The following is a 15,888-nucleotide window of genomic DNA, read 5'->3' as shown; positions in this document are numbered from 1 at the left end:
CCACGCAGGCCCGGGTAGAACATGCCAACTCCTATTACTAATCTGTTGTTTGTTATTGCTAATCGGTGGGTATAGATTACTTAGCAGTGGGATATTTGTGGGTAAAGAATCGCAATTTGTGGCATACAGGGTGGATAAATGTACCCACGGTTGATTTAACTTTACCCCCAGAATCCTACGTATTACGACAATATATTTTGATCTTGTTCACATCATGTTGCTAATGAAAAGAATTTGTGTAAATTTAAACTCAAATTAGCTGGTGTGTGATCAAAGCAAATCTAGAAAATCCCATTGACAGTGCTAAATAATTCTTTTTAACCAATGTAGTTTTGGAAACTCCTGAACTCAGGCGAATGCTGTGTCATGGTCCCAGTATAGATTAGCTCAGACGGGTAAACGTCTATCGAGGTCATAATCCAGACAGATCACAATGACGCAGATTCTTCCCACAGTAGATTAAAGGCTTGTGGTTTCGGATTATTATACCGATGCTACCTTCCGTACTGTGATGGTGAGTGGAAAGAGGCTACATTCTAACCATTGCCTCCCAATTGCATGAGTACTGAGGTAAAATTTAATAGGAAAACACACAAAAAAAGATCAATTTAGTTTGGATTGTTTATTTGCAGAAACAGTCAAAAATATTCACAGAAAAAACCAAAAGCACGAATAACTAAATGGCTCCTAGTAAGAAAAAGACCCACAGTACATAAAATAAACAGATTTTAGAACACATCAGGAAAAATGCACTATAAAAAGTTTGTATAATAAATGACATACAACCTATTACACACAGTTTTTGTAAATTGTTCCCAGTGAGGCAGTGAAACATTTTGCATAGTGTGAAGGTTTTTTTGTGGAAGTGGAAGCAGTGTTTTTGTCATTTATTAAGTAAAATCTATAGCTAAACCAATGGTGTCTAAACTTAAGACAACTCTAGCCTGCTGACCAGTTATCAGCCAGTAGCAAACAATAAAAATCATATTCAGTATAATTGAATATGGCCAACACAAGAATCTCAATTCATCAATAAAGCCTATATTGCACTTAAAATTTTTGACATAAATTTAAAACACTGTTTGTATTCTTTTTTTTCTATTATCAGACATCAAATCCATTTCAACTTGGAAAGCTGGTATTGTTCATCATGTCTGACTGCCTTAACGGCATTTGATCGCTGCCATTGAAAGCAGAAAATGAACAGAAAGCAAAAAATGTTTGGCTCATGAGTTCATATTTAAAAAAAACGTTTTAAAATCATTTTTTTAACCTAATTTGGATCCTTTCTTTAAAAAATTAAAGTAGAAGGATTTCAAATCGGCCGATTTTTTTTAAAATCCCTCAGAGAAAAAAGTTTGGACACCAATGATGCGAACAATGATAGACATCCAATCATGTAGCTCTTTTCATCCCTCTGCAGTGAATATAATGCTTTCATCAGTAGTTTATTATTTATTGGTCGTTGATTTAGGAGACATCCACATTTCTTTCACGCTCATTCACGGCCATCCACCCACTTCAAATGAATTCAAATCGAATCAAATCAAAAGGCTTTATGTATCGTCATTATACACTGCTGCATATAATGAAATGGGTGGATAAATTGGAATGGATAATCTAGAGATAACCTCATTGAAATCAACAGCAGAAAGATGAAAAGCCACGTCGTCAGTGGCAAAAGAGTTAACAATGGTCAAAGAAGAAACAGACAATACATTCCCATTTCTTTTTTGAGATTGTCTCGCTATTGCATGCCAACTGTCCAAGGAGAACACATTACAGGAACTAGAGTACAACAAAGTCAAGGTCAAGGAAAATATTAGCATGTCTAGCTAGCTCTAGCACGCGAGACAGCCAGATGCTTTCTTCGTATTGACTTGTCAAGAACCTGAGGATTTTACTGACAAATAAAGGGTGTTGACAATAAGGTAGCTCCATATTAGATAAGGTTTAACATGAAGCCCACCACCCTTGCAGAGTCACTCAAACAAAATGCTACCTCACGCTTTGGTCTGATGTACAATTGGATCGCTGGAGCACTCGGTGTCTACAAAATTCTTTAAAATGCCTCAAGAATTTTCTGTTTGGATACTTCTTCCTACCCTTGCCGTCTATTCACAAGGTCAGGTGAAGAGAAATTAGAGAGTGAGTACGTTACAGTTTTAAATCACCCTGCTTAAGGCACACCATTGGAAAACCTGTTCATTTTAAGGAAGCAAAAGTACACTACAAATGCTAGATTGAACACAATGACTGAAAATAAGCCAGTGAGGAAGAAAACAACTGCTACATAGTGAAGAGTTTTCATCGTGGGAGGTGCGAGAAGAGAGTCATTTGCATACTGGTCCCAACCGAGGCAGATGTCCACATCAGTGCCAATTGAAGGTGATGTGCTCGTCGCAGTTTCGCATTGTCCAATTTTCTTTCACGGTCAAGGGTTCCCATCCATACGGTAAAAAAAAACCTGCAAAGAGAGAGAAAAAAAAATGTTTACAGTTGAACCTTGTTAGGCAAAATGTAATGTTTAACGGTGAGTTATCTCAAACCAGTTCCACATAGGGCCGAAGTGGGTCCTGGTTTTTGTTCCAACCGATCCAGTGCCGACATTTTAACCAATCAGGTGTCTTTAAAATAAGTGGCACCTGACTCTAATTAACTGATTGCACTTGCAAAAGGTATCCTTGTTGAGTTGGAATGAAAACCTGCACCCACTGCGGCCCTTTGTGTCAGGAGTGGCTGGATTGCCTTTCCTGGCATGACGTCACGATAACTATCAGCTGTCACTAATTACGTGATTAGATTATTTTTGGTATTTAAGCATTATGATTTTCTGTGGACGCCGTCGGATCGTTCTGGTTTAGTCCTGGTTTCGTTTCCTGTTTTTCCTGTTAGTCATTGCCGTTTCCATTGACGCCACGCCGCATGTTCTTTTCGTTTGTAATGAGTGGTCAAGCCAAGTTGTTTATGTTATGTTACCCCGTTTATTAAATCAACCTACAAGAGCAACAGATCTGCCTCACCTTTCCATTTACTTCGGCGACTCTGCATCTGGGTTCAACTTCCCCTACGATCGCGTCGCACTACGCGGCGAGATCGTAACACTTTGAGGACCCGTTTGAGACCACTGGAACTTTAACCCATTCACATTCAAAGTGGCTTATTTGTACGCTAAAGAGTCACAACTGACAGAGAGACCAAAACCACATACAATAAGTATCGTTTCATAGCCGATCTGGACAAGATGCTTTTCAATCTGGAAAGCTTACATGCGATTTGACTGTTCCTGACATGACTCTAAGTGACGGACGGAAAACAGTGTGGCAGAGAGCGCCAATCGAAGTGCAGAGCCCTTCAAAAACAATGGAGAACAAACGTGTTTCCTCATCGGTCTGTAAGGAGAGCCATACATGAAAAGCTCTGGTATTAATACACAACAATAATAGGATTTTGTAAGTGATGAATGACAGAAGATAAAGATGGACATGCAAACAGTGCAAAAAGGTAAAAAGGCTTACGATTGTAGTGTCATGGAAAGATGTTGAACAGTCATTCACGTGAATGTTACCAATGTGCACGGAATATGGACCAATAAGGTTCAAGATAGTGTTTAAGGTTGTTCTGGCGCCGAGAAAGTCGGATTATAAAAGAATCCCTTTTGCTCACAGTTTTTTATCGTTTATAAATAGACATAAAGTACACAAAAAGATAAGATATGGAGCCATTAAGGAAGGCAACAACAAAGGTGAAACAAGTGCTTCTATTATGAATTATGAAAGAGCACTATGGGGGGAACAAGCCCCGCATTCACTCATTGATTTCGCTCGTCACGTTGTTCCTTATGAAGATGGCGAGGAGGGCCACAGAAACAATGGCAGTATAGGCAAGTAAAGTCACTGTTTGTTACCCTTATAGTAATAAACATCATAACCAATAGTTATTTTTTACTCTGTTAGTAGATGGTAAATTACAACCAATAAAAGTTTTTCCATTGTAATATCCTCTTTTTGGTATTTTTTTTTCCAGAAGGTGGGAACAAATGGCCTTGTATTTAGCTCATTTCTATGGGAAACTTTGATTTGAGATACGAGTAAATTACATACAAGCGCGGTCCCGGAACGCATTAAGCTCGTATCTCAAGGCATGACTGTATTTGTTTTTCCATACAATACGATACATACAATAAACAGGTTAATTTTGGCCTGAACCAATATAAATTTAAGTGAACAAAATATCACTTACCCTGTAAAGAGTTAATTGCAGGTTTGGGGCTAATAATCTTATTCGCAAGTTTTCACTTATTTGGCTAATTGCCCAAGTCAATAACCCACTGAAAGTGCATTGGCTACAGCATTTTTGATTTTTTTTTTGTTCACTCCATCGGCAGCATATCTGAAGCACGTGAAACTCAAATCAATAATTTATTAAATGTCTTAAACAGCATACATTGTCAAGCTTATGAATGACAGTAAAACTGCGCTGTATAGCTTACTCAAGCAGTAAAATCCTAAGGTGTGTGTGATAGATAGGACATGTGTTGAGCTCTCCAAAAATAGACTAGCAGCTAGAAGGCCACAGACTAGGCTGCTGCTTGCAGTACACCACTCTTCAGTTGCATAACAGAGCAACACATGATATAAAAAAGTGGGTCAGCTTAGCAAAACACACACACATATCAGTGAAAATGTCCTTTGCAGGGACATGCAAACTGAGGTGGAGCATTCTGGATTTTGTAAACACAATGCACCATTTAGAATGTTGGGTACAGCGGAGTGTACACATGTTGACAAACAGGCCTAGTAATTAAAATTTTATCAAAAGTCACATTAAAACCTGAAAAGACTAAAGAAGAAGGTCTGGTTTTTGTTTTGTTTTAGTATATGACTCTAAAGTAAACATTGCCGAAACCAGTTGTGACTGGTATTTCGAGTGCCCAGGGGTTTGGTTTCCTGTTTGCTCAAGTCTGTGGGACTTCAGTGATTACTGGATGGCGTGTAAAATTTTTATAGGCTCGGTTTTTCTTTGGAGGTGTGTGGCAGGCACGCAAAGAAACACATTCCTCATGGATGCCGTTCTTGTTTAATGATCTCTTATGTAAGCATAGGTGTATGTTGGATAACTTTTTTTCTGATGCAATACAGATACAGGTTGTTGAGACCAAGCGATCTATTTAAATGAAAGCAACAAAATACTAATGACCTTTTTATTCCCTTTGCCATTTATTTCCTAAATTGTTCGGGAGAAATTTGACTCTGAAGTCTGAAAGGTGGGGCACATGTTATACGACTTGCCAAAATATTGCCAACAGTTGTCACCTTACAAGCAATAATAACAGTTTCTGGGGCTTATACACAGGTTTGAGTTATATATATCTTTGTTTTTCTCCACTCTGAATGACAATATTTTGTTATGCAGTGTGTTTAGCCTACAGATGTCCAAAACATGTTTGTTACGTTAACAGCTGCTTATTTTGACTGTTGTTCCCAATTTTCCCATTCCCGTTTAATGTATAATGTTGAATAACTGGGGATAAGCAGTACAGAAATATTATTGAATGAATCTTAGATAACTTTTACTCACATGCAAATAATATATTTTCTTTCCTTTCATTGTGCATTCTTTGGCTCGTGCGACTTATACTCGGGTGAGACTTATAGTCCAAAAATACGGGAGAAGATACAATAGTAAAAGTTGCACATAATTATTAAACCAACATTTTTGGTCTATCAAGATGATGTAGAAGACATGGTGTTCTCAATTGAATCGTGTTCGGCTACTAATAAAAAATAAAGCAGATAAGACTTACTTTTTCGGTGATGCCTCTGATGCTAGTGCACAATTAAAATAATTAACTGCATCAATTTAAATTGTGAGTTAACATGTAGGTTAAGTAGTTAACTTTCCCGGTTTTAATACGTAGCCAATGTACAGCTTTAATATTGTAGTCAACAGTTACGATCTATGTAAATAATGGCATTAGTTTCAATTTCACGGAAAACTAATGCCTGATTTTAAAACAATTGAATTGAATTTTTGGTTATATGGTAACTGGTGGAAAACTCATACACGTGTTCAAATAAGAAGAAAAAACTCTCTCTACAACAGATGGTGGCCATGTCTCTTTAAATCAATAATTCATGTTATGACAGGATACCATTAGCTTAAATGACAGTTTTACAATGGACGATGATAAATCACCATGACGATCATGCTCAAGCTTAATTTGGTAATGAATATAATGTAAGCTTGAAAATCCTAACCACCGTTGTGAGGTATTGTTACATAACTGTCACTGGAGTTATAATACCTACTCCCAAAACCTTGTAAAAGTAGTTTGGTTTATATGAGGTATTTCTCAGCGTGTACGTAACAACCGCCCAGGCTTAGATCACTATTTCTGTTACGTGTACATATCGTGCCTTGAAATGGCTGCGCAAAGAACTTGATTTCCTGGAGACCAATACTAAATAACTGTCGTCTTTATTAAAATGGAAGTTGCTCCAGGCTATTGCGACCAGATTGTAAAAGAATGCCGTTTTTAAACATGCGTTCATGATATACATACAAATTAAATTTAGGCTTAAATGTGGCCCTGACTTAGTCAGAAATGTTCCAGACACATGACAGTATTATGATTCTAAAAGTAAGGTTTTTGGGTGCCAACAGTGGTTAGTGTTCACTTCCTTCAAATAGTGATCCACCACAATGCGTTAATGAGGAAAAAAAATAGTTGTGTTAAACTTAAAAGACAAGTCACTTTTCATGTTTAATAACTGATTCTAAAGTTTTTAAGAAGATCTTTTAGGACGAATAGTATTTGACTTAATACTTATATACCGTACACTAGAACTGTGTTAATGCTAAAGTTTTGGCTTATAAAAATAATCACATATTTTTGCTTACAACTTCAGGTCATCTGATTTTGAGGATTTAAAGACACCGATACTTGGCCAGTTTACTAATTTATTTCAAAACCGCCATGTTACGCAGTTCTAGTGCATAGTACTACCCACGACAAAATTATGTATTGTTCTTATGTCCGTAGTGTTGGAGATGAAAACAACAATTTGCATTGAATGGCTATATTTCAGCTGATTATGAGGCTATCTATTTATCAACCATTTGCTTAGAAAAAGGAATAGACTTGTCTAACTTGTATCCACCCAGCCAGGTTTGACTGGCTAACCTGACTAACCCTATTCCACAAAAAGCCGCAGGGTTTGCAGGATTTCATTCCAACCTCACTCCAATATTCCAACTCTGACAGCATCTTTTCACCAATCCGTTGTTTTGCAAGTGCAGTCTATTGATCGTACTGCTTGTTTTAGCAGAAACTTAATTGGTCAAACTCTTTGTGCTAGATCAAGTTGGAACAAAAATCAGGCTGGTTTAATTAAGGATGCCTGGTCTAAAGTCATCAGCTCTGAAAAAAAAGCGTCTGGACAATTTTTACCACGCTAATGACGCAGGCTGTCACTGATAGCTTCCCACTGAGTGCAAATCCTGTACAGGTCATCTTCCGCCACTTGTACACAATCCCATTAGTGACAACTGGTGTCATGGCCTCAACAGCAGTTAACCTATATGTGACATGAATACCACCAAGTGACATGAACATCTGACCATGCTCCAGCAAAGTTCTGAAGCTGTAATCCCTTTTGCGCTGATGACATGTTTCTGAGTGAACCAGTTGCAGCCATGCAGGCTGATTGCATAACATGCTTTCTCATCGTGCTGCGAGAGAACTAATCTGGAGCAGCTAGATTCAGGCACACAATGGCGTGCTCAGAGTGCATCAGCAATCACAGGGATAGTTGGGGAATGAGTGTTATGTCACAGGCCCTTACACAATAAGTGCTTCATAGCAGATGGGATACAGGATCTTAAAGGTAACTGTCGGATGTTTCAATCTGGATTTATTGGCTTTCCGAGTGCTTTTCTACCTAGGAATTTTTAGGTTCTCCAACTACTTTTTCTCTTGAACAGAGTTCCCATTGACGCAAAATACTTTGTATTATGTTACAGAGGTTAGTTTTACGATGATAAACACCACCTCACCCCTTGAAGTAAACTTTTTCACTATATTTTGAGTAACCCCCCCCCCCCCCTCCCCCGTTGAAAAAACTCGGGTAAAATTAGCTGACATCCATTTATTGACACTTCCTACTTTTCAGGATTTCACCAAGTTTTCAGGCCATGTCGGCGAAGCCCATCTAAGGTTCTTTTTTAAAATGTATTTTTAAAGTTATATCATGTCTCCTCCCACGCTGCATTTATAGTTTAACTGTACATTTATTAATAAAAACGTGAGAGCTCTTCAGCTAATTTGTCATTCCTGATCAGCTATGAGAAATTGTGAACATTGATAAATTAATTAATTAATTGTGCGCGACAATGGTCATTATATGCAGCTGTGCATGTTGACAATAAACGCTTTTGATTTTATTTGATACATTTTCAGTTATTTTTGTTTAAAGAGAGCTTACAACTAAAAACTTGAGTTGCAAAAGCAATGTCCAGCACTAAACATTTACTAAAACACTTGCAGGGTGTCTATTTTACATTTAAACCAGACCAATAGAGTGCAGGTTGAGTGTAGTAACCAATGCAAAAGCACCCAGCTTACATAGAACCCTCAGTTTCATAAAAACATGTACACATGAATGTAGAAACACACAACAAAGACTGTTTAAAGGAAAGTGAAGTCATTGTTGTCCTTTCACCTGACTTTGGTGTGATTGTGAGTGATAATGTTCCATGTGTATATGTGCCCTATGACTGACTGGCGACCAATTTAGGGTGTACTGCGGCTTTTCGCCTTGCCGGGCTAGGCTTCAGCACTGCTTGATCCCCCGACCAGGATAACAGGTGTTGAAAATAAATCAATGAACGTTCTTTTCTTTTTATGTAACAAACTATGTATTTCTTTTTTTTCTGGAAGGTATACAAAAGAAAGGAATTATACTCCTTTTTCTTTCAAGAAAATGCGGACAAAGGTATTTTAACGAAAGATTAGCAATTCTTAAAACAAGTTTAACAAGGTCAATGTTCCCTTAAATATCTTCAATCTTCTCTCAACAGAATGGATTAAAGTCACTAATTATTCCACCCAGCCTTCACTAGTTGTGGCTCTGCTGTGTGTAAATGGTTAGCTATTTATTGCAGGACTATTATAGTCAAGTCAGTTTTTGCTCATAATGTACCTGTCATAGTGGTTGTGGGTAGAATGCTGAAAGCAGCAAAATCCCTCTGTCAAATTGGCACTGACTGCATTTTAGGTATTTGAACACATGATTAATCACAAATTAAATGTGCTGCATCAGGTGTTCCTTCCGTGCTGCAGCAGCGAATCAAATGAAAGGAATTGAAGCTCATTCGGGAGCTGTTGGAGATTGTCCAAAACTCACATATCCAACAAAGGAAGTCCGTTTATTGGTGGAAACTAAGCCTGTGTGATGCAGAAGTTTTAAACTGGCAAATCCAGTTGTTGCAGGGTGTTCTTAACTTAAAGGCAACCAGAGTTTAATTATAAAATAACATTGAAGAAGTTAAAACATTAGAATGCTTGTTGATATGTTTGCCTTAGATTAGGTGTGGTTTATGGTAATATGCTTGTTGCTGCTAACTAAAGATTTAAAACGAATCAAATAAATAAGGTAACATAAATAAATATAGACCCCTTATGGTGTTTAGTGGTTCATTCATCTGATTTCAGAGCGGGCATGTGTAAGATCGATTTCCGCTCGGTGGCGTGATGATTGTGAATGCAGATGGTTGTCTGTCTCTTGTCTGTCTGCCCTACGGCTGACTGATGACCAGTCTAGGGTGTAGTCTGCCTTTCGACTGAAGTCAGCAGGGAAGGGCTCCAGCAACCCCCACAACTCATTCGAGGATGAGCGATACGGATACTAAATGGTTGAAAAAAAATTAAAAATCAAGACCAGGACTTTACTACTCATGAGAGCTCTCAGGGGTGAATTGGTTGCCACCAATAGCAAAAAAGGAAAATCCTCTCATTGGCAAGTGGTGGTGCATTATCCTATTGTGAGGACATCTGTGTGCATCATTTGCGGAATATTCTGAAGGGAATACAACAGCAAACACCCCATCGATAGCAATCGTGAGGGTGGAGGCGTGGTAAATAGCCAGGAGAAGGTATAAAAATCTAAGTTACATTCAACATATGTTTGAGTGTCTGTATTTATTTATCCAAGTTAATTTAAATTTGTTTGTTCTGTTACGAGTGCGTTGCCGTGGAAAGTCCCCCCCTTTCTGTCCCTCTCTCTTTCTCTACCCTCCACGAAATCCATCTAATTTTAGTTCTATTAAACACATTTTATTACTATTAAACCACTAGTTATGTGTTACTTTGTTAATAGATGGTGAATTAGAAGAAATAAAACCGTTTTTTCCAATCCAATATCCTGTTTTTGGTGTTTTTTTCCGAGGGTTGGAACAAATGAATTAGTTTTTCGTTCATTTCATTGGGAAACGTTTGTTCGAGTTACGAGAATATCGACATATGAGCTCAGTCCCAGAACGAATTAAGCTCGTATGTACACTAAATGTTGAATCCTTTTTAAAACTGATTTAAAAAAAATAAATTTGACCCAGATTTTAAGACCGGTGGGAGATTTGGTATTTGTATTGAGCCAATAGCTAATCATGCTAATTTAAATGAACAGACAACTCATTAATCAAGTACATCCAGCAGCAGGAGATTTGGTATTTGTATTGAGCCAATAGCTAATCATGCTAATTTAAATGGACAAACAACTCCTTAATCAAGTACATCCAGCAGGAATAATATAGTTTAATACAATAAAAAAATTGAATTAGTTTTTATGATAATATATAATAATAGAAAAGAAAAACATCAATAACATTATATTTTATATGATTGAATATATTTCCAGGAAATAGCCATTTGATGTAAGAGGGACATTTTATCAATGCTGGTTGGTACTCTTTCAACCAATCAAATGTGAGTATTCCAGATTGCCTGCCCTAACTCATGGTGTTCTTTTTACAAAATTAACAAATTCACCGGTGGTCGAGTACAAGTGATGTCATAAAATGAATGATCTTGTTAGCCACAACATTTTATGTCCTTAAATAAATGCTCTTAAATATTACGAGCACATGGTCTGTCCCTGTAACTGTATAGAACTAGTAAATTAGACTGACTATCTTACCTGAAAAAACATGGTCCCTCTTTTGATGGTTTTAAGTAAGAAAATGTTCAGATGTTGTGGGTCTCACGTGGCGCATGTGACCCGGACCATCTGCACCTCCAGCTGGCAGGCATCAGGTCGCTCTCGAGGATTGAAAGCAAGCATTTCCTGAAGTAGTTTCTTCACCCCTTCAGACATGGAGCTTCTGGCCTTCTGAGGAATGTGGAGAATCATTTTGGGGTTCTCCAGCAACGCCTCGCCGACAGGAACAATCTCTGAGCCTTGACGTACGTAGGTGCCCAGCAGTTCTCGTTTGGACTCGGCGTCAATGAAAGTAATACGCTCAATCATTGCCCAGATGATGATACCTAAAGCAAAAATATCCGCCTTAGCAGTGTAGTGGCCCTCCCATACCTCAGGAGCCATGTAAAAGTCGGACCCGCAGGCAGAGGACAACCATAACTTGTTAAGGTTGACAATGTTATTTTGGTTGCTCCCCACGCCTGCTGTGGGTAAGTCCTCAGCGGTCTTCGAACTCCTGGTAGCACAGACTTTACTTAGACCAAAGTCGGCAACTTTGAGAATCGGTGCACCAGATTTCTGTGAAATGAGGATGTTGTCTGGTTTCAGATCCCGGTGAACAATGTTGTTGCTGTGCAGAAATGCCACAGCGCTTGTCAACTGGCGCATAAAACTTCTGTTGGTTTGTGGGTCCGGTCGTCGAGACAAGATGTATTGGTTGAGGTCGCCACCTTCACAAAACTCCATGACAAACCACAGGTAACAGGGTTCTGAAGACTGGCCAATAATGCGTTTACCTTTGTGGGGGAAGAAAAAAAACAAATAAAAATGTCAGAACAAATCACGTGACAACAATCTTTTCTCTAATTGGTCTGTGCTCAATGCAAAAATCTAAATGGGAAGGCATGAATGACAATGAATACAACATTATGGAAAGTTGGACACCGGATTAGAGGTGAGATCTTTAACCCAAACACGAAACCCGACCCGTGGCAATTTGGTTTGGGTCAAAAATATCAATCATTACTTCGGGTCAGAATTCTCTCTAAAAAAAAAAGCGAGGCAGAGAGGAAAAAAAGCACTGTGGTAAGTAGGGCAAACCTGATAACTTACAAAACTCATAGAAGATCAATTTACAACTTATTCCAAGTGAAATAAGTTATTAACTGTATAGAAATTGTCGAATGTCTTGCCAAAATAATGTTAAGAAGAAGAAATAGGTCAACACACTGCCAAGTACACGGTGTTCTTCTGTGAGTTGGGGGAGACACAGTGTTCTTTGTGGTCCTAAATGTATACGAACATGACACATATAGATGGGACATTGAACTTGACATTGACTGCAATTCTGCTTCATGCTGACTGGTTCATTTCGAATAAGTATTAGTATTCAATGTGTAGTAATTACTACTTTAGTTAGAATTCGGTTGCAAAAAAATATATATATATTTTTTTTCTTTTTTACTTTTCTATTGTGTATTTTTAACTGGTAGTTTTAGGGAATCTGCAATAAAAACATTGGAGAGTCAAGGGGACTTGAAGATTTTATTTAAATTTTTAAATACGAATGTAAAATGGGCAGCAGTGAATGATTGAGTACTCTTGTACTTTGTTGATACAACTTGATTTTTTATATGTTTCTGAGGCATTTGCATGAAAAAGGATTGCAATCTGATGTTAATTTTCATAAACAAGTAGATGACATTTACCGTTGGATATTAGCATTAAGGTATCATTTGGAAAAACTTTGTTAATTTAGTGTGGAAGTTTCTCTAGTTTTCACCTCACCTGGAGTGTAGTACACTTCTTGAAAAACAAGTGTTAAACTTTTTAGGGACTGTTCAAAATCTAATAATTTTTTTCTCATCTTGTTTTCTGAACTGCTTTATCCTCGTGGGGGTGCTGGAGCCTACCCCAACTTTCTCTGGGCCAGAGGCAGGGAGCAAGGACAACCATGCACACTCACACCCATATCGAGGGCCAAATTTAGAGTGTACAAACAGCCTACCATGCATGTTTTTGGAATGTGGGTGGAAACCAGAGTACCCGGACGAAACCAACGCAGGCCCGGGGAGAACATGCAAACTCCACGCAGTTGGACCAACCTGGATTTGAACCCAGGACCACAGAGCTGTGAGGCCGATGTGCTAACCACTCGTCCCACCGGGCCGCCGAAAGTTTTCTTTCACAAATTAATTTATTGACGGCGATAGACGTCTTATCCGTTTGAAATGGGAAGGGCTGGCAGCGATTGTTCAATCACTGAAAAGCGATGGTTCCATGCCAGCCAATTTAAGTGTGTTTAAGTTAAATATTTCACAGTTGATCACAAAGATTCACCTCTTTTTTTTGCATCTTTAACCTTAAAATCATCCCTAGTTAACAGTTTGTTTGCCACATTTTTTAATGGGATTTCTAGCATCAACATTCTGAGTACCTTTTAATGATGTTTCGACCAGTCTCAGGTATTGTTTGGACCTCTTGTTGCCATGACTCATCTTCTGGGCCATGCCGTTCCTTTGTAGAACGCACTCCTCCAGGTGTACCACATTTTGGTGTCGGTTCTCCAGGCTGGTCAGGGCCCAAAATTCGGCCAGAGCCAGCTCGGCGTTCTCAGGGGCGTCACACGGCAGCCTTTTCACGGCTAGCCTGGCTCCGGTATTCCGGGCTATAGCTTCGTACACGACGCCGTAGCTTCCACGACCCACCTCCCGGATCAAGGTGTATCTAGGCGGCACAGACAGGGGGACCAGCATGGAAGACTCTACGCTACCTGTCCGGAGGAAGCTACTAGAGAAGCAGTCGATGTCCTCCTCCTCCTCTTCTTCCACCTCCATGGGCTCCTGGCGGTTGTTATTGTCCTCCACCATGAGAGCTCGGAGGACTTTGGCTGCCTCTCTTGTCGGCGTTCCGGCCACATTCCGCCTACCTACATCGCCGTTTGCCTTTCTCTTTTTCCCGTCCATGATTTAATTTTGGGTAGAAAAAGAGCGTGGGTAATCCGCGGCTTCACATGTCTATACTTTAACTCCAAACTCATCAAAGTGGACGTCCTGCCACGCGTCGTTGAGCGTTCCACGGGTATTTGGACTTCACTTTGTCAACAATATGCAGCGGTTGATCTCATAAAATGGTGCCTTTAATAAGGCAAGAGTGAGAATTAGTTTGGCTCCAACAAAACAAAATGTTCCAGCAAGCACGGAACACGGGGCGGGCTTTTATGACGTAACAAATAGGATCGACGCTGATTGGTCGGAAGACCGAAGAACAAAGACGAAAGAGAAATGTTTCGTTTTAACAAACGGAGTCCTAGAAGACAATTCAAGCGTTATGAATTCGTCTTAAAGAAATAAATGTAGCTGGTTTAGTATTGAAATAATATGACCGTTGAACACAGCAGTCCTCGATCCCTTTATTTAAAACTCGAGCGCATGGGGAAACACGAGAGCTCGCCAGCACGTGTGCAGCGGCATGAGTGCCCCGCCCCTCCCTCCATGCTGCATCCCTGAACACAGACGTTCTCGCAGGATGGGATGTAAAAAAACGTTTAAAGAGCAGTTAAAAAACCTGGCATCCATGATCTTTAATAAAAAAAAAAAACAGACAACTGGGTGGGGTAACTTTATTCATCCTATATTCGTGAAATTTCATTGTCACAGTAGCAAGAGGGTGAGAATGAAGATATAGGAATACTTTTCCTCTATCTATTTATGTCTAAAATGTATTTTCCTGGAAAATACATTTTAGACATAAATAGATGTATAACACACCTAAATCAAATGATCAACTCGTCAGAAAGCTGCTCAGAAGCTTGATAATGATACTGATTATTTGATTCAAGTGAGTTGGTGAAGGGAGACATGGAAAACAGACTGGATAGGGGCCCTCGAGGACTAGAGTTTGCTACCCCTGATTTTGACATTTGAGGCCTTTAACCCTTTAGAGCGGCGCTCCCCAAACTTTTTCTCACACAATTTAAGACAAAAGTGTGTGTTTATGTCAGGGTGGGGGGCTGCTTGGACGTCCTCCACGGCGGCAAGAAAAAGTCCCAAACATAATCGCCTTTCATCTCATTTTTTGAAACGCTTTATCCTCACTAAGGTTGCAAGGGGTTCTGGAGCCTATCCCAGGCCTGGGGAGAACATGCAAATTCCACACAGGTGGACCGAACTGGATTTGAAGCCAGGTCCCTCACTGTGAGGCCGATGCCTGAACTACTTAGTCGCCGGGCCGCCCTCCCAAACATAATAGCAATAATTTATTAATATTATAACAACTTTTCTCATTTCAACTTGAAAGGCGAAATGGAAAATGCTAATATATTTTTTTCTGACAGACCGACACCAGGTGGCCCGTGGACCGGTGGTTGGGGATCACCGCTTTAGAGAGCAAGTAAATTAAATCCTAGCATTTATGGCGACCAAGTGTCAGCCTGACAGTTTGGAGATCAAGGATTTAATCGCAAATCCGGACCTTCCTATGTGGCGTTTGTATGTTCTACCTGGGTTCTGGGTTTTCTTCATATGTGCAAGTTCACCAAACTTTATTTGCTGTATTTTCACGACTATAAGGCACGCTTAAAAGTCTTAAATTTTCTCCAAAATAGACAGGGCGCCTCATAATCCAGTGTGCTTAATATATGGACCTATACTAAAATTGTTATCACAACACAAAAAGACAGAAAAAATGATTA

General features: G+C 39.2%; 1 protein-coding gene across 2 annotated transcripts; it reads right to left on the bottom strand.

Moving 5' to 3' along the window:
* Positions 1 to 607: 607 nt before the first annotated feature.
* Positions 608 to 14,556, bottom strand: stk35 (serine/threonine kinase 35). Of its 2 annotated transcripts, XR_013327023.1 has the most exons (3): positions 13,633 to 14,555; positions 11,196 to 11,992; positions 608 to 2,467 (listed from the first exon to the last, which is right to left on the bottom strand). XR_013327023.1 is itself a non-coding variant. In XM_077721913.1 (2 exons), exons 1-2 carry the CDS (start codon positions 14,159 to 14,161, stop codon positions 11,259 to 11,261), a joined length of 1,263 nt encoding a protein of 420 aa, XP_077578039.1. In that variant the 5' UTR covers positions 14,162 to 14,556; the 3' UTR covers positions 10,785 to 11,258. The 2 variants fall into 2 exon arrangements, 1 of the variants encoding a protein (XP_077578039.1); XM_077721913.1 differs by lacking the exon at positions 608 to 2,467 and having other exon boundaries at positions 10,785 to 11,992; positions 13,633 to 14,556.
* Positions 14,557 to 15,888: the final 1,332 nt, after the last annotated feature.

The sequence above is a fragment of the Stigmatopora nigra genome, chromosome 1 (assembly GCF_051989575.1).
Source record: "Stigmatopora nigra isolate UIUO_SnigA chromosome 1, RoL_Snig_1.1, whole genome shotgun sequence".
Classification (NCBI taxonomy): Eukaryota; Metazoa; Chordata; class Actinopteri; order Syngnathiformes; family Syngnathidae; genus Stigmatopora; species Stigmatopora nigra.
This window is presented reverse-complemented; position numbering and strand designations above follow the sequence as displayed.